We start from the raw sequence: 26,432 nt of genomic DNA on the forward strand, positions 1-26,432 counted from the left end.
CCTATTCTTGTAATACAGCAAAGCGGAGGAAAATAGAGTCAAATGTAATCCACAGCAATCCATCTTCGTCGTATTATATTATATTAAACCCGTGGCATCCTGGGACCCACGTCTGTTTGAAGAAATATTAGAAAGTCTGATTTCCAATTAAAACCTTGTGGTTATAAGCGACTTATACGATTACAGATAATGAGACGCAAACGCCCCTCTCATTGTTTCTGTGAAGCGTAACATCAGACGTTATTGCAGTCTATACGCCATCAATTACAATGTGTCGTTGGGGGACATCACAGCCATTTGTTGGTATTAAAGGCGTAGGCTCGAGTTTCAGCCCGTGAAAATGGGCACCAAGTTTGGTTAATATACAAACATGTAACACACCTGGATACGGTTATAACAGAGATAAGCTATCTAAAGTTTGTGATGTTTAAATTGGGAAATCGTCTAAAAATAACAAGAGCTCGTCTTGATAATCATTATTTCTCAGACGAACGTGCGTTTTTAGAATTACGACTAAAATTACATTGTTCTTCTTTAGAATATCGGTGTCTGTTTATTCAGCGTGTTTCTATTCGTCCAAATATTTGTGGTATTTCAGATGATTTATTTATTTATTACTTAGGCAATTTTTTTTTTTTTAAAGTTCCAGAACTGATGCGGCGATGCGGCTTTTTTTTCTTCTTTTTTTCTTTTAAAAAAACAGAGAGCATGGATTGCACAGATATATTTGATACCGAAATAAGGGCATATTCAAATTGTAATCAGAATGCACATCCTAATTCATGCGCGATGGCATTTTGGCTCGAAATGCGGTTTGACATCATACCAAGAAAAGCCCGGCAAAAATCAACGTCATACCGCCGGAAATAAAAAAATAAATAAAAAACATGTTGAGGGTTTGATACCTTTGTCTGATAACCTATAGCAGATGTATTCTTTGCGCTGGGGTATCGTTAAACATACATTCATTTAGTTTTGGTTTTATTTCAGATGGGTTATCTCCAAGACATTATATCAGAATTACCAAATGTTAGACATCCTTTTTATTAATTTATTTCAACTTAGTTTCGTGCTATGTCCAAGCACGCTGTCCTAGGCACACACCTCTGGTGTCTGGGCTGTGATAGCGGCTGGCCTTACACCTACCCAATGAGTTGTTACACTCGCTCTGTTGCGAACCCAGTACCTACCAGCCTTTTGTCCAATGGCTTAACCATGACACCACCGAGGCAGGTGCCAGGCTGCGAACCCAGTACCTACCAGTCTTTTGTCCAATGGCTTAACCCATGACACCACCGAGGCTAGTGTGAGGCTGAGAACCCAGTACCTACCAGCCTTTTGTCTAATGGCTTAACCATGACACCACCGAGGCCGGTGCCAGGCTGCGAACCCAGTACCTACCAGCCTTTTGTCCAATGGCTTAACCATGACACCACCGAGGCCGGTGCCAGGCTGCGAACCCACCAGACTTTTGTCCAATGGCTTAACCATGACACCACCGAGGCCGGTGCCAGGCTGCGAACCCAGTACCTACCAGCCTTTCGTCCAATGGCTTAACCATGACACCACCGAGGCCGGTGCCAGGCTGCGAACCCAGTACCAACCAGCCTTTTGTCCAATGGCTTAACCACGACACCACCGAGGCCGGTGCCAGGCTGCGAACCCAGTACCTACCAGCCTTTTGTCCAATGGCTTAACCATGACACCACCGAGGCCGGTGCCAGGCTGCGAACCCAGTACCTACCAGCCTTTTGTCCAATGGCTTAACCATGACACCACCGAGGCCGGTGTCAGGCTGCGAACCCAGTACCTACCAGCCTTATATCAATGGCTTAACCATGACACCACCGAGGCCGGTGCTAGGCTGCGAACCCAGTACCTACCAGCCTTTTGTCCAATGGCTTAACCATGACACCACCGAGGCCGGTGCCAGGCTGCGAACCCAGTACCTACCAGCCTTTTGTCCAATGGCTTAACCATGACACCACCGAGGCCGGTGCCAGGCTGCGAACCCAGTACCTACCAGCCTTTTGTCCAATGGCTTAACCATGACACCACCGAGGCCGGTACCAGGCTGTGAACCCAGTACCTACCAGCCTTTTGTCCAATGGCTTAACCATGGCACCACCGAGGCCGGTGCCAGGCTGCGAACCCAGTACCTACCAGCCTTTTGTCCAATGGCTTAACCACGACACCACCGAGGCTAGTGTTAGACATCCAGGACAGGACTAGGTTTTAACGTGTACATTCAGAACAAGCTGTTGTAGCAGGAGGTAGGAGAGGGGCTGCGAACCCATTGCCTACCAGCCTTTTGTCCAATGGCTTAACCATGACACCACCGAGGCTAGTGTCAGGCTGCGAACCCAGTACCTACCAGCCTTTTGTCCAATGGCTTAATCACGACACCACCGAGGCTAGCGTTAGACATCCAGGACAGGACTAGGTTTTAACGTGTACTTTCAGAACAAGCTGTTGTAGCAGAAGGTGGGAGAGAGGACCGCCTGCGCTGACTGGCGCAAGAGAGCACCAGCCGCCCAAATGATCGGTAGCAACAGGCCCGTACGCAGAAATGTATATGGTGGGGGGGGGGGGGGGGAAGGGTGCGTAATCGACGGCCGAGAGGTCCGGAGTTGCTAGGGCGTCAGGGGGCATGCTCCCCCGAAATTTGTTTAAATCTAGAATGCAGGAGATGCATTTTCCTGCATTCTGGGAAGTAAATTTGCAATGTTTCTATGCCTCAAAATATTTTTTACACATCCAAGGACGGACCTCGGCAGACCATCGCACGCCCCCCCCCCCCCCCCTTGCGTACGGGCCTGAGCAAGCAGAGGGTGTGGTGGCGCTATGGAATTTAGAATTTGGATGATGGCCAAAATTAATGCCAACGGGAATAAGTGCGTATTTTAGATGAAGAAAATTTGCGCATTTTTGAACAATCGGTCTAAAGAGTAAAATAGGGAGCTTAGTATAGGTTTGGAATTAGTGCGTCGAGAGTAGCATCCAATAGCCTACGATTTAAAGGAAACATGTCACGAGACCATATTAAAGCTCATTTTAAAAGCAAAATGATATAAAAATAATATACAGATACGTTTATAACAATAAAATACGTGTAATTGTCTTAAAACGTAGAAATTACACCAATCAGTATCAAAATCCGGTTTATGCATATTTATCGATGAGCTTTCGGAAAAAACCGGAAGTGACGTCAGCCACGATGTACTCTTCCATTGTTTTTAACTGTTTATATATGGAGTAAGGGGCTTATTTACAGCCCGGAGCCCGAAAGTAACCCAGAGACAAAAACAGAACCCGGATGTTAATGCCGATGTGTATACTGTTCATATTTAGCACAAAGATACACCTCCTTTAAATCAATGTACGCTTGTGGTGTCGTTATAAAAAATAAACATTTCTGTTAATGTTCATTGTTTGCGACGGAACACCCCCCCCCCCCCCCCACCCCCGCCAAACATTTCTGTGAACGATCTATTGTAAATGATTAAATAATAAAACATTTAGTCGACATAACGGCTTTAAGAGTTTGCCAGCACCAGTCTATTATTCAGTTGGTGCTGTTAGGGTGTTAAGCATATGGATGATATATTCTAAATGATAAAATAATAAAACATTTAGTCGACATAACGGCTTTAAGAGTTTGCCAGCACCAGTCTATTATTCAGTTGGTGCTGTTAGGGTGTTAAGCATATGGATGATATATTCTAAATGATTAAATAATAAAACATTTAGTCGACATAACGGCTTTAAGAGTTTGCCAGCACCAGTCTATTATTCAGTTGGTGCTGTTAGGGTGTTAAGCATATGGATGATATATTCTAAATGATAAAATAATAAAACATTTAGTCGACATAACGGCTTTAAGAGTTTGCCAGCACCAGTCTATTATTCAGTTGGTGCTGTTAGGGTGTTAAGCATATGGATGATATATTCTAAATGATTAAATAATAAAACATTTAGTCGACATAACGGCTTTAAGAGTTTGCCAGCACCAGTCTATTATTCAGTTGGTGCTGTTAGGGTGTTAAGCATATGGATGATATATTCTAAATGATAAAATAATAAAACATTTAGTCGACATAACGGCTTTAAGAGTTTGCCAGCACCAGTCTATTATTCAGTTGGTGCTGTTAGGGTGTTAAGCATATGGATGATATATTCTAAATGATTAAATAATAAAACATTTAGTCGACATAACGGCTTTAAGAGTTTGCCAGCACCAGTCTATTATTCAGTTGGTGCTGTTAGGGTGTTAAGCATATGGATGATATATTCTAAATGATAAAATAATAAAACATTTAGTCGACATAACGGCTTTAAGAGTTTGCCAGCACCAGTCTATTATTCAGTTGGTGCTGTTAGGGTGTTAAGCATATGGATGATATATTCTAAATGATAAAATAATAAAACATTTAGTCGACATAACGGCTTTAAGAGTTTGCCAGCACCAGTCTATTATTCAGTTGGTGCTGTTAGGGTGTTAAGCATATGGATGATATATTCTAAATGATTAAATAATAAAACATTTAGTCGACATAACGGCTTTAAGAGTTTGCCAGCACCAGTCTATTATTCAGTTGGTGCTGTTAGGGTGTTAAGCATATGGATGATATATTCTAAATGATTAAATAATAAAACATTTAGTCGACATAACGGCTTTAAGAGTTTGCCAGCACCAGTCTATTATTCAGTTGGTTCTGTTAGGGTGTTAAGCATATGGATGATATATTCTAAATGATAAAATAATAAAACATTTAGTCGACATAACGGCTTTAAGAGTTTGCCAGCACCAGTCTATTATTCAGTTGGTGCTGTTAGGGTGTTAAGCATATGGATGATATATTCTAAATGATAAAATAATAAAACATTTAGTCGACATAACGGCTTTAAGAGTTTGCCAGCACCAGTCTATTATTCAGTTGGTGCTGTTAGGGTGTTAAGCATATGGATGATATATTCTAAATGATAAAATAATAAAACATTTAGTCGACATAACGGCTTTAACAGTTTGCCGGCACCAGTCGATTATTCAATCGTTGCTGTTTGGGTGTTAAACGTTGGTAATAGTCACATCTGGTTTGTGTGTAGTGTGGCCCACAGATTGGCCCGATGATATATCGGTCTATATGGATATCGGGCAGTCGCTTCTAATGTCTTAACGATGTCATAAATCTTTCTCAAATAGATCTATACCTGGCTATCTGTCTGTCTGTCTGTCTGTCTGCCTTCATTTTAAATGTGTGTTTTCTGATGGTATTTATTTGTGTGTTTGTTATTGTTTGTTTGTTTTGGGGGTTTTTTGTGGTTTTTTGTTATTGGGTTTTTTTTATTTAGCTTTTTAAACAGTGTTTTAATTGTGTTCTTCTTCTTTCTGTTTTCTCTTGGAGTTTTTTTCGTACCAATTGCAGTTTGACTTAAAGTAAAACTAAAACTAAAACCGATTTGGAAATAACAAAAATGTTCTATTATCATATTAAAATTTTAAAAACATTGGTTAAAATATGAATAAAAAAAACAAAAAAACTGAGCAATAATAATTTCAAACTCCAAGAGCAGACCTTCTTCACAATGGGTAAGTATTACATAATTTTTAAAAAAAATTTATCTTTAAAATTGCATATATTTGTTATTTCAAAAAACGAAGAACAGACTAGGAACTTAACGACCAAAGGAACGAAGGAAGTAAGGAAGGAAATGTCTTATTTAACGACGCACTCAACACATTTTAGTTACGGTTATATGGCGTCAGACATATGGTTAAGGACCACACAGATATTGAGAGAAGAAACCCACTGTCGCCACTTCATGGGCTACTCTTTTCGATTAGCAGCAAGAGATCTTTTATATGCACCATCCCACAGACAGGGTACTGCATACCATGACCTTTGTTACATCAATTGTGGAGCACTGGCTGGAACGAGAATAGCCCAATGGAGGTACCGACGGGGATCGATCCTTAACCGACCACGCATCAAGCGAGCGCTTTACCACTGGGCTACGTCCCGCCCCCGACTAAAGGATGTTTATACAATATGTATCTCACGTAACATTTTGTTTGATGTTATACCCTAACTTAGCCGTGTACATGTACATACTTTTTCATCGTTCGTGAACACCTGTTATCATCACTGTTTCGAGAGTGGTTCATGGGTGCATACCATACCTACTATCTATGACCACTGAGATATGTCCTGTACAGGTTTAGATTTATCAATGTTTGTTTTTTACCATACCCAACCAGTGCCTCAAGACGAATTTACCAAAGGCCTTGGTATGTGTTGTCGTGTCTGTGGGAAGGAAGTCTATATATGACCCCACCAATAGACAGGACACTACATACCACGGTATTTTTATATACCAGTCGAGCGGCACTGGATGTGACGGGAAAAGATCTTAAGTCCATCGACGGCGATCGATCCTGCGCTCTGTCGCCTGTCTGTCTTTTCACATAAGCTTCATTCCACTCCAAAAATAGAAATCAGTTTTTTAAAAGTCGCAGACTCTAGTTTCGACCCGGTTAATCAACAAACCTGTAAACCATGTGGTTAAATTACAGGAAACCAGGAGTCTGTGGAGGTAAAATGGAAAAATACCGTCTATAAATAGACTAGAGCTCGTCTCCATAACCTTTATTTCTCAGAGGTAAGTGCGTTTTTATTATTACGAAACATGCATTTCGCGGTATTACAAACTAAACACCAGGATGACCAGAAACACTTGGGATCTGCGGAGATGGATAACGTAAACAATAAAATGTAAGTAATGTTTGATTTCAGTTATAATTAAAAAAAAGTCCGGCTCTAATAGTGAAAACTACGCCACAGTGTTTAAAAACTAGAGTATGTCACTTTAAAGAGATTGCCGCCATTGTAACATGCTTGCGTATTACGGAGTACTTTAAAGGCACCATACCACCACTCTCCGAGTTATTACTTCTGTTTCGTTTCGTAAACCTATTAATGAGTTCCATAATGTTTAAAAACTAGGCTCTGCGACTTTAATACGGACAACTGACCGGCCTCGGTGGCGTCGTGGTTAAGCAATCGGACTACAGGCTGGTAGGTACAGGGTTCGCAGAGCGAATTCTCAAGTGCTCAATGGGTAGGTGTAAGGTCACTACACCCTCTTCTCTCTCACTAACAACTAACACACTGCCATGGACAGTCAGCCCAGATAGCTGAGATGTGTGCTCAGGAAAGCGTGCTTGAACCGTAATTGAATATAAGCACGAAAATAAGTTTTAAAAAAAATATATACGGACAACTGATCACATCATCCCACACTGTTTAGATTTCGTCTGCACGTCAATCAGTGACTGACGTCTAGTGGTTCTTGATAATACCCTGTGTGGGCGGAGTCTTGTCGTAGGTGGGGTCATTTCGTGGGAGTGATATTTTCCAGTTTGTCGTCTGAATCCTATGACGAAGGCAAATCCCATGTAATGACCTAACTATTTTTAGTTTCGTGGTAATTGTATGGATTGTTAGATTATTTGGTCATTAATTTATCATCGCATTGTCTGCATGTCGTGTATTCTCGTCGTTCTCTCGGAAATATCAGAATGTGATAACTCATATGTTACAGTTAAAGTTCCAATATCCGCGTATATTTGTTGTTATTAAATCATTAATAATAGACCATCGACATTAACTGTCTTACCTTCGCACACCATCGTTCGATATAGTTTCTCTTATCTGCTAATTATAATAATGTACGTCATACAAAAATGTATTAAGCTACGATTCCACATGCACGTTTCCCATGAGTCCGAGAATTATTGAAATAATGTGTCTGCCATGTCTGCAGTGGCGGATCCAGAAAATCCATTTAGGGGGGGGGGGGGGCCAATGGCATGAGTCGGAATGTCAAAGGAACTTTGGGGGAGGTTTGGAGGGGATCGTAAAAAAATAAAAATTAATACATAATAAAATTATAACTGTCCCTAGATCCGCTTCTGGTCTATGTTTCCTCTGGTTTGCCTCTGGTCTGTGTTTCCTCTGGTTTGCCTCTGGTCTGTGTTTCTGTGTATGATCCGTGTACGTGAATTTCGAATCACTTTTCCAACAATGTTTTACGAATTCGCGGATCATGGAAGCGCGGAGTCCCTCGTTAAAGACGTCATTCGAATAGGTGCGAGACGTAGCCCAATGGTAAAGCGCTCGCTCGATGCGCGGTCGATCTGGGATCGATCCCTGTCGATGGGCCCATTGGGCTATTTCTCGCTCCAGCCAGTGCACCAAGACTGGTATATCAAAGGCCGTGGTATGTACTATCCTGTCTGTGTGGTCCGTAACTATATGTCTGACGCCATATAACCGTAAATAAAATGTGCTGAGTGCAGCGTTAAATAAAACATTTCCTTCCTTCTCTCTCTCTCTCTCTCTCTCTCTCTCTCTCTCTCTCTCTCTCTCTCTCTCTCTCTCTCTCTCTCTCTCTCTCTCTCTCTCTCTGCTAATCGAAAAGTAGCCTATATGAAGTAAACGAGTTTCGTTCTGGATCATTTATCATACGAATTCGCCACCTAACACCTGTTGCTAAAGCAAAAATCTCTTGCATCCGTTTTTAACAGCAAAATATCTCTCTTTGCCTTAGGGTATGATCCTTGAGTTCTTGTAAACGTGTTTAGTCTTAGATGCCAGTTAACAGCAGATACTTTGGTAGTAAAGTAATTTATAAATTAACTTACATTTCCGTAACAGAATTTACTCTTTGTAACTGTCTGTGAAGCTAAAATGTCACTGTTAACGTAACCCTTGATATTTTAACGAAAACCAAAGCAAGAAAACCAAAGCTGTTATTAACGCTTTGGATGGTGAGTAGGTCAAGGTTGTGGGAGTAGGTCGAGGGGTAATTGAAGACATTATCAGTCTATTAGGAATCCCAGTGGGTTACTGAAGGTTGTGGTATTTGCTATCCTGTTAATATTTGTGGAACATCCATCCAAGACGACAAATTAACCATTAGTTTACTTATCAGCCAGCAGGGTTTTTTGTCTGGTTTTGCTTTTCTTTGTTTCGTTTGGCTGTGTTTAGTTTTGTTTTACTTTGCTTTGCTTTGTTTTTCTTTAATTGTGATTGATTGGGGGTTCTTTTGCTGTTTTGCTTTGCTTTATTTTATTTCCTTTTGCTTTACTTTGTTTTTTTTTCTTTACTTTGTTTTGCTTTGTTTTGTGTTGCTTTTCTTTCTTTCTTTCTTTCTTTCTTTCTTTCTTTTTTTTTTTTGCTTTGCTTTATTTTGTTTTGCTTTTCTGTTTTGGTGCTTTTTTGGCTTTGGTTTGCGTTACGTTGCTTTGATTTTATTTGAGTTGGGGTTGTTTTGTTGTTTTTTTCGAGTATTTTTATGTGTATTTAAGGTGAATCTGTAGGAGGATGGGTGTAGCTCGGTGGTAGAGCGCTCGCTTAAGGTGTGGTTTGTCGCAGAATCTCGGTAGATTCGGGGGGTTTTCCCCGTGACAACCAGGAGAAAAAACACCGAATCTATTGGCGGCGACCGATCCGTTTAATCGCGCGTTTTACCAATCAGCTATATCCATCCATATTTATATTAGTAGGCGATGAGAGCCCTAAATTATATTTTTGACTCCAGATACACAAACTAGGTTATTGGGTGTTTGCCGATCTGGACCAGGTCAATGACGTCATCACTTACCTGTGTGCATTCTCTTTTTGATGACTGGAGACTGAAAATGAAAAATGTAAACGCATTAAAAAAGAAATAAAAAAAATATTCTTACATAATAGAAATTATAGTTATATTCAACAAATTTAAATGTCAATATCATCTATATTTATATCTATATTCCTATCATCTATATCTATATTGAGAATACTACATGAGCGTCCGTTAGATACCGTTTATCTTACAACAAATTGTTCAAAAACGTATCTAACGAGCGAAAGCGAGTTGAATACGTGTTTAAACAACGAGCTGTAAGATGAATGGTATCTAACGGACACGAATGTAGTATTCTATTTCTTAAATATCTTCAGAAAACAGTTTTTAAATAAATTTAAACGCCTTTTCCAGCTAAAACCTATGCACGTCCCTGGCGCTTATAGTTAACTTGTGTGTCGAATAGTGATCGACTCGACTGTGTGGTATGTTTTTTATATATATTTATATATTCTACCTATACATTATGATTGTACTTTTTATATATTTTCTATTTATTGTTCGTTGTTGTTGCCGCTGTTATTAACATAATATACACGTTGACATTGTGTGAGTTAACACGTTTGTAACGTTCCTATATTGACGAATAAATTTAGTATTTATAATAATACCCGAGGGTGAATTTAATCAAACACACATTATATGCAGTATACGTCTAATAATAACTGGGTTAGTGCAGATCGGACTGTATAATGGTCGGTGTAGGTGTGTTTCGTTATTAGTTTATCGAGTTGCGATCCTTCATATTGTTAATGAGTATCTCACAAACAATGTTACCAGCTTTCATACCCCGTGACTCTAGCACTAATAACATTTGAAATAAACTGTTATATATTCGCGGCGTTGTCGGCACGACGGGCGGCAAGTAGCCCAGTGGTAAAGCGCTCGCTTGATGCGCGGTCGATTTGGGATCGATCCTCGTCGGTGGGCTATTTCTCGTTCCAGCCAGTGTTCCACGACTGGTATATCAAAGGTCGTGGTATGCGCTATCCTGTCTATGGAATGGTACTCTACTAATGCTAAAAATGTAGCGGGTTTCCTCTCTAAGACTATATGTCAAAATTACCAATAGCCTATGATTAATAAATCAATGTGCTCTAGTGGTGTCATTAAACAAAACAAACTTTAGCAATAGCCGGTGATTAATAAATCAATATGTTCTAGTGGTGTCGTTAAACAAAACGAACTTTCCTTTGTTTCGGCGGCAACACGATTTACACAATGAACCGCTAATCTACGTCCCCCACGGATTCCTGTGGTAAAATTAATATCGAGTTACCTCATTGTTATGTATTTGTCGTGTTGTAATTCGAATATCCAGCGGCTCTTGGCTATTACTGGGACTCTGTCACATACAGCTGTAGTCCACTCAAGTCAAATGGATCGACATGTAATTATATACAAAACAATGCTGAGGCGCAAATTCTATTATTTGTTTTGGCTAATCCGTATGACTAATCCGTAATTTGTGTTGTGCGCATAACGAATGTGTCAAAATCCGTATAAGCGTAGATATTTTCCTTCAATAGTATTCAATGAAGCATATATATATTTATTATATACATAGCAATGAAATATATAGATCTACGGAAACCATAAAAGTCATATCCGGTGAAAAGTCATATTTTCACTGTATTTTAGAAATACATACATATATATATATATATATATATATATATATATATATATATATATATATATATAGAAATCGTATTTACTTTTTTGTAAAAGTGCATGATTAAATTATCTCCCTTTGTCTCGTTTCTTCGTATTTAAATTTGATGATTACCAATGCATCTGACCGAATGTAAAAAATAAAAAATGTAATTTAAACAACTGCACCTATAAAAAAAAAGGGATACGAAGTGCAATTACGACAAAATATATAAAACGAATTGAATACGAAGCTGCATAATGATGACAGAATGTAGTGTCATCGAGTGTAAGTGTAAGAATTTAACGGCGTTCGACTCGTTTTGTTTTTGTGGGAGTTTTTAGAGGATCGCGTTGTCAGGTATGTTTTCACTGCAGTATTGTTAAATAAATGTTAATAAAGAGAATTTTTATTCAAATTTCTTTTTAAAAGTCTATGGTCAAGTAAATATTCTGGCAAAGTTCCATAGGAAGAAATATATCATGACGTTACGTGTTTTCGATAGGATAAGCGAAAGATATTACCAAAAAGCGAAAGATATTGTCAAAAATTAGGAAATCTGTATATAATAAATAGACCATTTCATGGTGTTTTTCCGAATACGATTTTTATGTCAACTCGTGATGTGTGAAAACCATATGGTTTTCACACATCACGAGTTGACATAAAAATCGTATTCGAAAAAAATCACGAAATAGCCTCTATTTATATATACATATATATATATATATATTTTTTTTTTTGGCGTATTGGTCACAGATACAATAGCTAAATATAGCGTATGTCGATTTGGTGTAGATTACATTGAAAAAGTTAAAATTAAAGTCTGTTTTGTTTAACGACACCACTAAAGCACATTAATTAATTAATTAATTAATGGCTATTGGAAGTCAACCATTTGGTAATTCTACACATAGTCCCGCTACACTTTTTCCAAATGCAGTAAGGGATCTTTTGTAATATGCACTTTCCCATAGGCAGGAAAGCACATACCACGGCCTTTGACCAGTTATGGTGCACTGGTTGGAACGAGAAAAAAAACACAATTAAATGAATGGTGGTTCGATCCTGCGACGCAAGCACCCCTGGCGAGGGCTTAACCGGCTGAGCTAAAATCAAGGGACAAACGAAACTGTTCCAAATGCCCCCCCCCCCCCCAACTCCCCTCCCCCTCCCCACACATACACCAGCACCACCACCGCATCGACTGGGAATGGTATTAATTGTTTATTTTAACCATGTAAATAAACAAATTCACACCTTTTCTGCACGTTGACTTAAAAAAATGTCCCTCTTCACAAAAAAAAAAAAGACCAAAAAGAAACCCACTCCCACACAAAAAAATCCACACAAAAGTTATATTTGTATTTAATATATTCACTACTTCTCAATTATACTATCGCTAAATTATGTTTGTGTTTATGTATATTTTTGTATATAAAAGATGTAAAGCCTACTGTAATAAATACATTTATTAATATTTTCTCAGTGGGAAATTTCTGCATTGGTTTAACGTACATCGAACTCGTGCACACTGAAACCTTCGCGGTGTATTAAGATTGTTAAATCTTTGCTTCCATATGGAAATAGCCGGGGTGTCGTTAAACATGCATTCATTCATTCATTCATTCCCATATGGCAATACTAATAACGATAGTATACTCATGATATGAAAGGTGAATTGCCTCACCGTTGATTTTCTACATGGGAGGACCACTCCATTAGAGGATGAATTCATAATTATCGCCTTTTGTTCTCGGTATTAATTATTCACAGGTGAGTATCAAATCCCGTGGACATCACACACCCGTACACATGCATAAAATATGAAACGCTGTTCAGCGGATTTAACAGACTAAGTGTCCTGTTGAAGTGTAAAACTAACTCAGAACGACAGTGATATTGCTGGTTAGTACAGCGTAAAATTTCGAAATAAAACAATAGGGCCATGTCTAGCTGAACGTAACTGGGGACAGTGAAGGTAACGCGACACGATATGAGTGCATCGATCGAGAATAGCCACGTAAAGTTTCGAAATAAAGCAATAGGACCATGTTTAGCTTAACATAACTGGGGTAGTAAAGGTAACGCCACACGATATGAGTGCATCGATCGAGAATAGCCACGTAAAGTTTCGAAGTAAAACAATGGGACCATGTGTAGCTTTACGTAACTGAGGAAAGTAAAGGTAACGCCACACGATATGAGTGCATCGATCAAGAACAGCCACGTAAAGCTTCGAAGTAAAACAATGGGACCCTGTGTAGCTTTACGTAACTGAGGAAAGTAAAGGTAACGCCACACGATATGAGTGCATCGATCAAGAATAGCCACGTAAAGCTTCGAAGTAAAACAATGGGACCATGTGTAGCTTTACGTAACTGAGGAAAGTAAAGGTAACGCCACACGATATGAGTGCATCGATCGAGAATAGCCGATTGTGAAAAGATCACACATTACCATTTCGTTAGTTGCTATGCAGTCAGCTGTGCCTATTATGTCGTTTTAGATTATCAAACCATAATCTTCCAATTGAAACGGCAGATGGTAAAATGTACCACTACAAAATAGAATATGTCCATTGTGTAATAATTACGATATCGGAGATGAGTTTCATTATATATTTTCATGTATTTATTTCAAGAATGAAAGAAATCGTTACTTACCATCTTTCTGTCAGTCTAAACCAAATACATATCAATTTTATACATTATTTAACTCTAAAAAAGCTGGTGTCCTTAGAAAACTATTCAATTATAAATACTTTCAAATTCTCTGGCTGATATTCTGTGTATTCGAGTGTAGGCTGATATTCTGTGTATTCGAGTGTAGGCTATCTTTGTATTTATGTACATTGATGTACACCCACCACCTTGTTACACTTGTATTGACTGATGTATGTATATATCCTCAAATGCCGTAAACTACGGCCCAGTGTAAATAAAAAGATCAATCTAGTAAGTCTTAAAATAGAATCGGGGCATAGTAAAAACATCAGACCTGTTTAGGAGGGGTTTTTTTTAGTTAGGGCGTCTCCCAATCCCCACTGCACTGTATTGCTGAAGGTTTGAAGGTCGCTTATTTGCTGCCCTTTGTCGCTGTTTCTAAAATATCCCTTTCATATAGCAGTAAACATTTACAATGACAGGTATTTTATCGATTTTGGGATCCGATTTAGGTGGCCGCTGGTCGCGTTAGACAGGTGACCGGTAGTAGTGGTGAAATGGGGGAGGGGCATTTCACCACTAATACCGCTTCTTTCAGGTGCATGTACATTAAAAATAATTTTGGAGGGGAAAAAGTGGCGCTTAGGGAAGGTGACCGCTGATTACAGGTGGCCGCTAGGACAAGTTTGGTATTTTTGTGCTTGAGTGTCGTTAAATATTCGTTCGTTCGTTCGTTCGTTCATTTATAAATTCTAGAATTTAATAATCACGGGAAAGGTTCGACTTTAATTCTATGCCAGCACCCAATGGCGGATCAATATTTTTTTTTCAAAAAGGGGTGCAATTAAAAAGGATACTATAAATCTTCATACAGATTGGATGCGGCACGAGTGTGCGGTCGGGATAAATAAATCGAAATCCATTTGTTTTAATGACGGCGTCCAGACTGCATGGGTGCGATGCGTGAGTCTGCAACATGCATGCGGTCAGTCACAATGAAACTATCGTATATGGTTTATATGCCTAAAACACGCATCAGACACATACGACGTAACAGTCGGAACGCACACACGCGCCGCATCCAGTCTATAAAAGCCTTTATAGTTATTATCTGTGAATGTATTATTAGAGAGGTTTCACAGCGACACCTTTACTAATCATAATTATATAATGGGACGAATGTACAAAGCCTGTTTACATCTCACACGCGTATAACTACATGCATTTAAGTAGCCCAGTGGTAAAGTGCTGGCTTGATGCACGGTCGGTCTGAGATCGACCCCCGTCGGTGGTCCCATTGGGCTACTTCTAGTTCTAGCCAGTGCACCATGACGTGTCTATCAAAGGCCGTGGTATGTGCAATCCTGTCTGTGGGATTGTGCATATAAAAGATCCCTTGCTACTAATGGAAAACGTTTTACATCCAATAGCCGATGATTAATAAATCAATGTGCTCTAGTGATGTCGTTAAACAAAACAAACTTTAAACAAAAGAAACTTTAAGATATGTTTAACTACATGCGTTTAAGAAAAACAACCTTCGTAAATTCGACCCGCTATATACCGGCCTCGGTGGCGTCGTGGTTAGGCCATCTGTCTACAGGCTGGTAGGTACTGGGTTCGGATCCCACTCGAGGCATGGGGGTTTTAATCCAGATACCGACTCCAAACCCAGAGTGAGTGCTCAATGGGTAGGTGTAAACCACTTGCACCGACTAGTGATCCATAACTGGTTCAACAAAGGCCGTGGTTTGTGCTATCCTGCCTGTGGGAAGCGTAAATAAAAGATCCCTTGCTGCTAATCGGAAAGAGTAGCCCATGAAGTGGCGACAGCGGGTTTCCTCTGTGTGGTCCTTAACCATATGTCTGACGCCATATAACCGTAAATAAAATGTGTTGAGTGCGTCGTTAAATAAAACATTTCTTTCTTTCTTTCGACCCGCTATGATTCGACAGCAGTACCAATCGTTTAACTAGTTTAACTAGTTTCACAGTTTATGCACGGTTAGCGACATTAAGATGGCGGCATTCTTAGATGTGTTATTTATTTATGTATTATTATTATTGTTAAAATTCAATAGCCATTAACATTTATTACGTGTAACAGGCCTTTTAATCGTAAAGAGCGGCAAGCAAATTGCTGTGACGTCACCAAGTACTCTCAAAGTGGTGACCTTTCACTATCCGTAACAGTAACGGTGGGGTTTTGAAATATTTCTATTATGGCCGACACAAGAGTCGTTAGAACACCTTGCAGCCGCTTAGAAAGGCTGCTCACCCTAGGAATCCTCACCTCACCCCGTGAATCCCCCATTATCGCTGCTCTCGAGATTGAAATGCCATCAGTTGGCACTATAACTATGTAGGTCCCAGCAAACACGCCCCTGATTTACGACCATCAGACTTTCAAATTAGTCGTGTTGGTAGCTAACTCATTAGTAATATTGGACCGCTATGATCGTTAATCTTATACGCCAAGGTGCTCTGGCTAGAATTTAAACAACCTTTCTCGTCAATGCCGTTTGATGTTTACAGCCTTATACAAATTGTAACGAAAGTAATATTCGTGTAATGACACTTCAATACATTTTAAACTACCACTATGCGGCATAGTTAGTTCAATATTTTGGGAGAGAGAGACACACACACAACAGAGAGAGAGAGAGAGAGAGAGAGAGAGAGAGAGAGAGAGAGAGAGAGAGAGAGAGAGAGAGAGAGAGAGAGAGAGAGAGAGAGAGAGAGAGAGAGAGAGAGAGAGAGAGAGAGAGAGAGAGAGACAGAGAGACACAGAGAGAGAGAGAGAGAGAGAGAGAGAGAGAGAGAGAGAGAGAGAGAGAGAGAGAGAAGAAAGGGGCACATACAGCACGGACAGAAAGACGTGAGACACAGACAGAGACAGAAGGATACACAAAGGGAGACAGACACAGAATGAATGAATGAATGAATAAACGAATGAATGATTGAATGTTTAACGACACCTCAGCACAAAAATATTCATCAGCAATTGGGGGTCAAACAAAGGCAAGTATATGAATATGAAAAACAGGTTTGTTTTGTTTAACGACACCACTAGAGCACATATGAATATGATTGACGAAGAGAAAGACACAGTCAACACATTTTAAACTAAGACTATATAGTATCTAGGAGGGCGAGACGTAGCCCAGTGGTAAAGTGCTCGCTTCATGCGCGGTCGGTTTGGGTTCGATTCCCGTCGGTGGACACATTGGGCTAGTTGTCGTTCCAGCCAGTTCGCCATGACTGGTATATCAAAGGCAGTGGCATGCGCTATCCTGTATGTGGGCATATAAAAGATCCCCAACTGCATTAGAAAAAAAAATAGCATGTTTCCTCTGATGACTATATACGTCAAAATTACCAAATGTTTGACATCCAGTAGCCGATGGTTAATTAATCAATGTGCTCTAGTGGTGCCGTTAAACAAAACAAACTTTACATGGTATCTAACATTAATTATATACATGTATTTCAGATTTAGAATATTAGTGTCAGTATACCCAGTGTGTTTTTCATTGTCCTAACGTTTTTATTATAATGAGATCAAACTTGTTTTTACATCTTTTGTATAATTAAAAATTAATTAAATATGTAGCGGGTTTCATGTGAAGACTATATGCCACAACCGATCATTAATTAATAAAAATAATCTAGTGATGTCGTTAAATAAAAACAAAAACGTTTAATTTTCGATGAAGCAGTGTTCTAGTGGTATCATTGTTTGCTATAAACTGACTCGTGTTGCGATGTTAAATAAAGAAAGAAATGTTCTGTTTAACGACGCACTCAACATATTTTATTTACGGTTATATGGCGTCAGACATATGGTTAAGGACCACACAGATATTGAGAGAGGAAACCCGCTGTCGCCACTTCATGGGCTACTCTTTTCGACTAGAAGCAAGGGATCTTTTATATGCACCATCCCACAGACAGGATAGTACATACCACGGCCTTTGTTACACCAGTTGTGGAGCACTGGCTGGGACGAGAAATAGCCTAATGGGTCCACCGACGGGGATCGATCCTAGACCGACCGCGCATCAAGCGAACTTTTGACCACTGGGCTACGTCCCGCCCCATGTCGTTAAATAAGACATTTCTTTAGCTTTTCCCTTACAGTATCACTTTTATAATCCCTGCGGGGATCTGTTGTAGAAAGTTTTCCTTCTTATTTAATTACGGCGAAAAGAACGCTGTAGACACTGTAATTTGATGTTCACTAGCGACATTATCATATAGATGAACCACGAAGCAAACTCTGTGCCGTGCTTATATATGCGTGTAGCTTGCATACTGTTTAGCGCAATGTCATAATAAATAATATTTAATATATATTTTGTTACAGAGAGTGAGACACACATACAGAGGCAGAGATAGAGACAGACAGAGAGGGAGAAAGAGAGATAGAGACAGAGAGATAAACAGACGGACAGATAGAGAGACAGACAGACGGACAGAAAGAGAGAATGAGTGAGTGAGAGACGGACAGACAGAGATACAAACAATCATACAGATTGAGACGGATAAAGGCAAATATAAACAGACAGAAAGGCGGAATGGAATACATCGAGAAAGAGACAAATGAAAAGGGAGAGAGACACACAGACAGACAAACAGACAGACGGACACACAGCCAGTGAAAGTGAAGAATATATTTTCAATTAAAAAAACATCATAGTGAAATAATAATAAAAGCATTTCTGTTGTTTCTTGTGTGATGTATGTTATCTTTTGCGTCTGCTGTAACCGTAGGCGAAATCACAATTTTAATTAGTTCGTATCTGGGGCGCGAAGATGGCCACATACCACAATTAAATACGCTATATGTTTCTATAACATTTTTATTAATATCAGCAGGTCCATGGATTTCTGTATGTACCTTTGCCTGCCAGGGGGGCACATACCCTGAAAAGGACAACCCCTGTTGTCCAGCTCTTTCTCCCAGGATATTTGTTTAAAGGGACATTCCTGAGTTTGCTGCATTGTAAGATGTATCGAACTAATAAAATATTTCTACGATTAAACTTACATATTAAATATATTTTTTTGTTTAGAATATCAGTGTCTGTATATTCAGTGTGTTTCTGGTCGTCTTTAATATCTGTAAGAAGTCCAAACTGGATTACGTCTTCAAATAATTTCGTACGTATGAAAAGATATGGTTTAGGAAATAAAATTAAATTTAACCTAGTACAAATATTAGAACAATCAAACACACGTTGAATATACAGTCACTAATATTTTATGCCCAAAAATATATACTTGATATGCAATTACAATCGTTAAAAAGTCTCTGTTAGACAATAACATCTTTAAAAATGCAGCAAACTCAGGAATGTCCCTTTAAACAAACACACCCTCTAAACCAGGCCGGAGTACACCCATTTTACACAAAAAGCACTACTTTTGCATGGGCCGGAATTACCACAAACAAGTCATCAATGTCAACAAGTTACACATGTTTACACACTACATGCTATCCCCTGTCACTTCAGTCAAACAGTTGCCACTTCATAGCTGTCTGCCATGAAATAATCACAGTCAAACAGCAGACTACATGCGCGGACAAATTTCCGGATTTTCGACAACCAAATGGGAAGATAACTGTAATCTGAGGCCAGATACTGTCTCCAGATTGCACTCATTGTAAATCGGAACGACAGAACCGTTATGCATGCACAAAACCGTACTCGCTTGACAAGGCAGAGTCGAATAGGCATTTAGCCAAATAGTGGTTGATTCCTTGAGCCTCGGCTCATCAACACGAACCTAGGCTAGCCAGTCTCAAGAAGATTCTTTGCCGGCCTCTATGGCGCAGTGGTTAAGCCATCGGACTACAGGCTGGTAGGTACAGGGTTCGCGGCCCGGTACCGGCTCCAACCCAGAGCGAGTTCTTACTTAAGGGCCTATTGGGTAGGTATAAGGCCACTACACCCTCTTCTCTCTCACTAACCAAGTAACCCACTGTCCTGGACAGATAGCTGATGCGTGTGCCCAGGACAGCGTGCTTGAACCTTGATTGGATATAAGCACGAAAAATTGCAGGACAATACGTCCTTCCTGTACTGCTCAGCGAAGACTGCCACTCCCAAAGACGTTTATTTTTAACGACTAGAATCACATTATACACATGTTCTTGTTTAGGATATCAATGGCTGTATATTCAATGTGTTTTCCTAATGTTTGTAATAACACAAACAAAACTTTCCATCTCAATAATTTCGTACCTAGGCAGTAACATATTTAGGAAATTTTTTAAAGTTTGAGTTCTACATTTCATTTATTTCAACTTATTTTCGTGCTTATATTCAATTAGGGACCAAGCACGATGCACTGGGCATACACCTCAGCTATCTGGGCTGTCTGTCCAGGACAGTGGATTAGTGGTTAGTGAGAGAGAAGAGGATGAAGTGGCCTTACACCTACCCATTGAGTCGTTAAAACTCTCTCTGGGTGGGATCCGGTACCGGGCTGCGAACCCCGTACCTACCGGCCTTATGTCCGATGGCTTAACCACGACACCATCGAGGCCTGTTGAGTTATAAACATTGAATATACAGAGAATGATATGATAAATAAGACAGTGCATTTAAGATGTAATTGTAGTCTCTACAAAGACTTTGGTAATCTTTGAAATATCTTAACAATGACCGCAAACTATACCAAATAACATCCAGCTGGGTCAAAATTCAAAACGACCGGTACATTTAAAGGGACATGCTCTAGTTTTTAAACACTAAGGCATATTTTTTACTATTAGAGCCGTTTTTGGTAACTGGAATAATACTTTACTATGGTTGTATTGTTTAGATTATCCATTTCCGTACATTCGAAGTGTTTTGGGTCATCCTGGTGTTTTTAATATCGCAAAATGCATTTCTCATATTTGAGAAGTAACAGTTATGGAGTCGAATTTTAGTCTATTTTCAGAGGGTATTTCACCATTTCAAAGTCACAAACTCATGTTTCACTCAATTGTAACTTTATCCAAATATGTTACAAGTTTGTAGATTAACTAAACTTAGTGTGCATTTTCATGGGCTGAAACTAGGGTCTGTCCTTTTAATATAGCAGTTAATTAGACGGATATTTGTACGGTTATGATCGCTCATAACCGTACAAATAAATGTCCGTCTAGCTCCCGAACGGCAGAGTACTCGGGCTAGCCGTGATGTGACACCATGTTCTATCGAAAATGAAACATGGATGGTTACACTTTTGTCAGTTATTACTTTGTGGGGATATGATTTAGTATTCATATTTACGGTTCATAACTTGGTTGATATATTGCACATATAATAGTTTTAGCCACATATGTTTTAACGTTGTCACCCAGGGGGTTCTAACTTGCATAGTGCAATCTATGAACGTCATGGCAATTCTTTGTGAGGATATGATTTAGTATTCATGTTTATGGTTCATAGCTTAATTGATATATTGCATATATAATAGTTTTAGCCACATATGTTTTAACGTTGTCACCCAGGGGGTTCTAACTGGCATAGTGCAACCTATGAACGTCATAGCATATCCCCTGCGTCATACGTTTAGCACCTAGGATCATTTCCAAAACCGCCTGATCTGGGAATTTCTACCAAACGGATTTTCGAATTTAATTAATTATCACTGAGCTCAAACTAGTTTATTAGTTTTCTTCTGTTGCCCCAAGTCCGATTAATCGACGTCGTTAGAGGTTTAACTTATCTTGAGTATTATATTAAAGATTTGATTTAGAAATGTGGGACGTAGTCCAGTGGTAATGTGCTCGCCTGATATGGGGTTTGTCTAGGATCAATCCCAGTCCTGTTGATTGGACTATTTTTCGTTCCAGCCAGTGCAACACGAGTGGCATATCAAAGACCGTGGTATGTGCTGTCTGGGATGGTGAATATATAAAAGATATCTTGCTACTAATAGAAAAAATGTAATGAGTTTCCTCTATAAGCTTATCAAATTAACAAATGTTTGATATCCCATAGCCGATGATTAAAGAGACTGTCGTGAGTTTGCAGCCATTGTAAGATGTTTGCGATAACAGAGCCTTGTTGGCGACTACTATTTCATACTAAATACATTTTTTTGTTTAGAATACCAGTGTATGTATATCGAATGTATTTGCGGTCGTATACTAACTAATGTTAAAAAAATAACCTAATGTTTGTAGCACTCAGTTTTTTGTTTAATTCGTGATATATATGTTTTAGTACGTATGAAATTATTTGGAGGTAAAATCCGGTTTGGACTACTACAAGCATTAGGACAACAACAAACACTTATAAATACAGACACTGATATTCTAAATAAGAAAATGTATGTAATCTGAATCTTACGTCATCAAAAAGGTTCCATTGATCTGAAACATTTTACAATGGTTGTAAACTGGGGACTGTCCCTTTAACAAGTGTATGCGCTGTAGTGGAGTGACTCTAATATTAAGAAATGTTAGTTTATGTAGCTTAAAGAGACAGTCCTCAAGACAGATCCTGTTAAGGACTAAATTTAAACAAAGTTTGACTCTAATATTAAGAAATGTTAGTTTATGTAGCTTAAAGAGACAGTCCTCAAGACAGATCCTGTTAAGGACTAAATTTAAACAAAGTTTGACTCTAATATTAAGAAATGTTAGTTTATGTAGCTTAAAGAGACAGTCCTCAAGACAGATCCTGTTAAGGACTAAATTTAAATATTAAATATTTATTTTCTTGTTTATAAATATACACTTTCTTTCGGGTCGTCCTAATGTCTGTAGCGGGTGTTTAATTTGATTTGATTTAATTTGAATGTTGTGTTTTCGTTTCGTTTCGTTTTTATTAAAAAACAAATTGTTATCTTTGTTTGTGTGTTTCCTTGTTTATTTAATGTTGTTTATTTTGTCTGTCTGTCTGTTTGTATGTGTGTTTTTGTTCGTTTGTTTGTTTGTTTGTTTTTCTTTTCGTTTAGTTTTCCTTTTCACATAGTTCTCACCTTGACTTGTTGGTGCTGAGAAACTCAAACTGACGAACAGACCCGCAACAAGTGACAGAACCACAAGGCACTCCATACTCTTCATGGTGTCTGCGAAAACAAACCATTCTTTAGTTCCTCATATTAAACACACTATAACGAGTTTCCTACCGATGTTAAGAATCTTTTCAATAATTATAAATACATTTCATGGTTTAGTTTTTAACAGTTTTGTTTTGTTTAATGACACAACTAGAGCATATTGATTTATTAATCATCGGCTATTGGATGTCAAACATTTGGTAATTCCTACATATTCTCTTAGAGAGGAAACCCGCTACATTTTTCCATTAGTAGCAAGGGATTTTTTGTATGCACTGTTCCACGGCCTTTGATATACCAGTTGTGGTGCACTGGGTAGAACGAGAAATAGCCCAATGGGCATACCGGCTAGGATTGATCCTAGATCGACCGCGCATCAAGCGAGCGCTTTACCACTGGTCTACGTCCCGCCCCCGTACCTTGTTTAGTATACAAATGAATGCATCTGTATATGATTCCGGTCGCCCTAACGTTTGTAGTAGCTGAATAGTCATTTCATTTCCTAAAATATCTATTGAGGTGTAAAATCCAATTTGGCCTACAGGGATACTACAAATTGCCAGAAATGCTCTAAATATATAGATAGTGATATTCCAAATGAGGAAATCTATTTAATATGTAATGTCAGTCGAAACACTCTGAATACACAGATACTGATATTCAAAATGAGAAAATATATTTAATATGTAATGTCAATCGTTTCACATTACCATTAACTTTTGCATACATGTCAGTGCAATTTCTACATCAAAATAAATTATTTGAAAAATGATATAACATTGAAAGAACTAGATGACTTCTATTTCATGAGTACAGTTGCGTAGTAACTACCATGAAAAAAAATCACTATAGGTTGACCACAAAAACAATTAGTTAACCACCCGAAAGCCACAGCACCACCTCATATTTAAGTGTTATAGTTATTATTTAGGACCCCCCCCCCCCCCAAAAAAAAAAAAAAAAAAAAAAAAACAACAAAAAAAATAACTACAGGGCTATTTAAATGACAAAGAGGTCGGCCTACATGTAATCTTCAAATATTTATTTTTAAAAATATTTCTTCATTTTATATTAATATTTTCATATCTAAAAAACAAAATCGTTATACGCGACCGATACCATATATCTGTACAATACAGAGTCACATGGGCATTTGACAAAATAGTGGTTGATTCCATGAATCTCTATCTAGTACCTCGTACATAAGAGGACAGCCACTCTCAAGGAGATCATTTACTTGACAATACATGTAGGCCTACATCCTTCCTGCACCGTTCATATGAGGACTGCCACTCTCAAGGAGATCATTTACTTGACAATACATGTAGGCCTACATCCTTCCTGCACCGTTCATATGAGGACTGCCACTCTCAAGGAGATCATTTACTTGACAATACATGTAGGCCTACATCCTTCCTGCACCGTTCATATGAGGACTGCCACTCTCAAGGAGATCATTTACTTGACAATACATGTAGGCCTACATCCTTCCTGTACCGTTCATATGAGGACTGCCACTCTCAAGGAGATCATTTACTTGACAATACATGTAGGCCTACATCCTTCCTGCACCATTCAAATGAGGACTGCCACTCCCAGACTAGTTTTACTAAATCAAGAAGACCTATTACTTTTCATAAACCGAATTCTATTGAGCTTCTTCACAAAATAACGACACTGGCCCTGGAACCGATTACTGGCGAAACAAGGGGCTGTTTCCAATGTGAAAGGGGGGGGGGGGGGGTAGGACGTGTCTGAACCTCTTGAGTATAGGAACTTGTTAATAGATTTACGAAACGAAACAAAACTAACGATTCGGTGAGTGGTGGTATGATGCTTTTAAAGGTGCAGATCCTAATTTCAGCCCGTGAAAATGGACACTAAGTTTTAGTTAATTTACAAACCTACAACACATTTGGATCAATGTATAAGAGAGAGAGAAGCTAAAGTCTGTGATGTTTGAACGGGCAAATATTGTTTAAAAATAACTATAGCTATCACGGTTGTTTCTCTCTCTCTCTCTCTCTCTCTCTCTCTCTCTCTCTCTCTCTCTCTCTCTCTCTCTCTCTCTCTCTCTCTCTCTCTCTCTCTCTCTCCCTATTAAAGCCGTTGAATATTACCTCTCAGACGAACGTGCGTTGTTAGAATTATGAAAAATGCATTTTAGGGTATTACAAAAACTTGGATGACCAAAACCACTTCAGGTGTAAAAAAGAATTAATACTCTAAATAATAAAATATAAAAACTTTTAATTTAAATTTTCAAAAACGGCTTTAATGGAGAAAAAAAAAAGTCGTAGTGTTTACAAATTAGGGTCTGTCACTTTAAAAGTGATCGGTTAGACGTAGCAAGCATGTGGCAATGGCGGCAATTTCTTTAAAGTGACATACCCTAGTTGTTGTTTTTAACACCACGGCAAACGTTTTACTATTAAAGCCGTTTTTGATAATTGAAATCAGAAATTACTTTCCGTACATTCAAAGTGATTCTGGTCATCCTATTGTTTCTACTACCACGAAATGCATTTTTCTTATTTCTAAACACGCATGTACCTCAGAGATATAACGGTTATGGAAACGAGCTCTAGTCTACATGTACCTTTTAAGGACATTTTCCCCTTTCAACATCATAAGCTGTTGTTTCATTCTGTCGTAATTTAATAAACATTTGTGACAGGTTTGTAGATTAACTAAACTTAGTGTCCATTTTCACGGGTTGAAACTAGGGTCTGTGACTTATTTGCTTTTGTTTTGCTAATTACACTGTTTTGAATTAAATTTTGCTTTAAGCAAATAAGTTCACATGAAGAAATCTTTATCGCGTGTACTTTTAGTTGTTGTCGGTTTTTGTTTGTTTGTTTTTGTTTTGTTTTTTAATTTGAAATACATTGTGTATTTTAAAAACCAGTGTGGTAAAAATATTAGTAAAATTATATTCCCTATCCCGAACAAACATTTAATGTTATTCTATAATATTAACATATAAAGAGGAGCATATTTTTACGACAATAATGATAAATAATAATAATAATAATAATAATAATAATAATAATAATAATAATAATATATATTTATATATCATGTAAAACATTAGATGTTGAAATTATAACTCAAGAAAACTGAAAAATCTAATTTAATAATAATACTTACTGTTTTGCAAAGTATCGATTTAAATATCGGATATGGTTGTAAAATCCTATTGCCGTCAAAAACTTTGACTTTTTTTCTTCAAAAATACAGTTATAAAATATTTCCGTATGCACAAAAAGAATGCAGAAACAACCAGGTTTAAATAAAAGCTGTCAAGAGCAGAAAGCGAAAGAGGACTTGCGTACACGAGACTAGAAAGCGCCGAG

The 26,432-nt window shown here is 38.5% G+C and overlaps 1 protein-coding gene across 1 annotated transcript in view; it reads right to left on the reverse strand.

Moving 5' to 3' along the window:
- Nucleotides 1-26,432, reverse strand: part of LOC121390402 — a 27,953-nt gene extending 1,521 nt beyond the window's left edge. Inside the window, exons 1-3 of the mRNA XM_041522204.1 lie at nucleotides 26,227-26,432; nucleotides 22,996-23,085; nucleotides 9,667-9,697 (exon numbers count right to left, since the gene is read on the reverse strand). Of these exons, the coding sequence (XP_041378138.1) occupies nucleotides 9,667-9,697; nucleotides 22,996-23,080 (116 nt within the window). The 5' untranslated portion in view covers nucleotides 23,081-23,085; nucleotides 26,227-26,432. The remainder of the gene's footprint in view (nucleotides 1-9,666; nucleotides 9,698-22,995; nucleotides 23,086-26,226) is intronic.

Source organism: Gigantopelta aegis, chromosome 15 (assembly GCF_016097555.1).
Source record: "Gigantopelta aegis isolate Gae_Host chromosome 15, Gae_host_genome, whole genome shotgun sequence".
In the NCBI taxonomy this organism is placed as follows: Eukaryota; Metazoa; Mollusca; class Gastropoda; order Neomphalida; family Peltospiridae; genus Gigantopelta; species Gigantopelta aegis.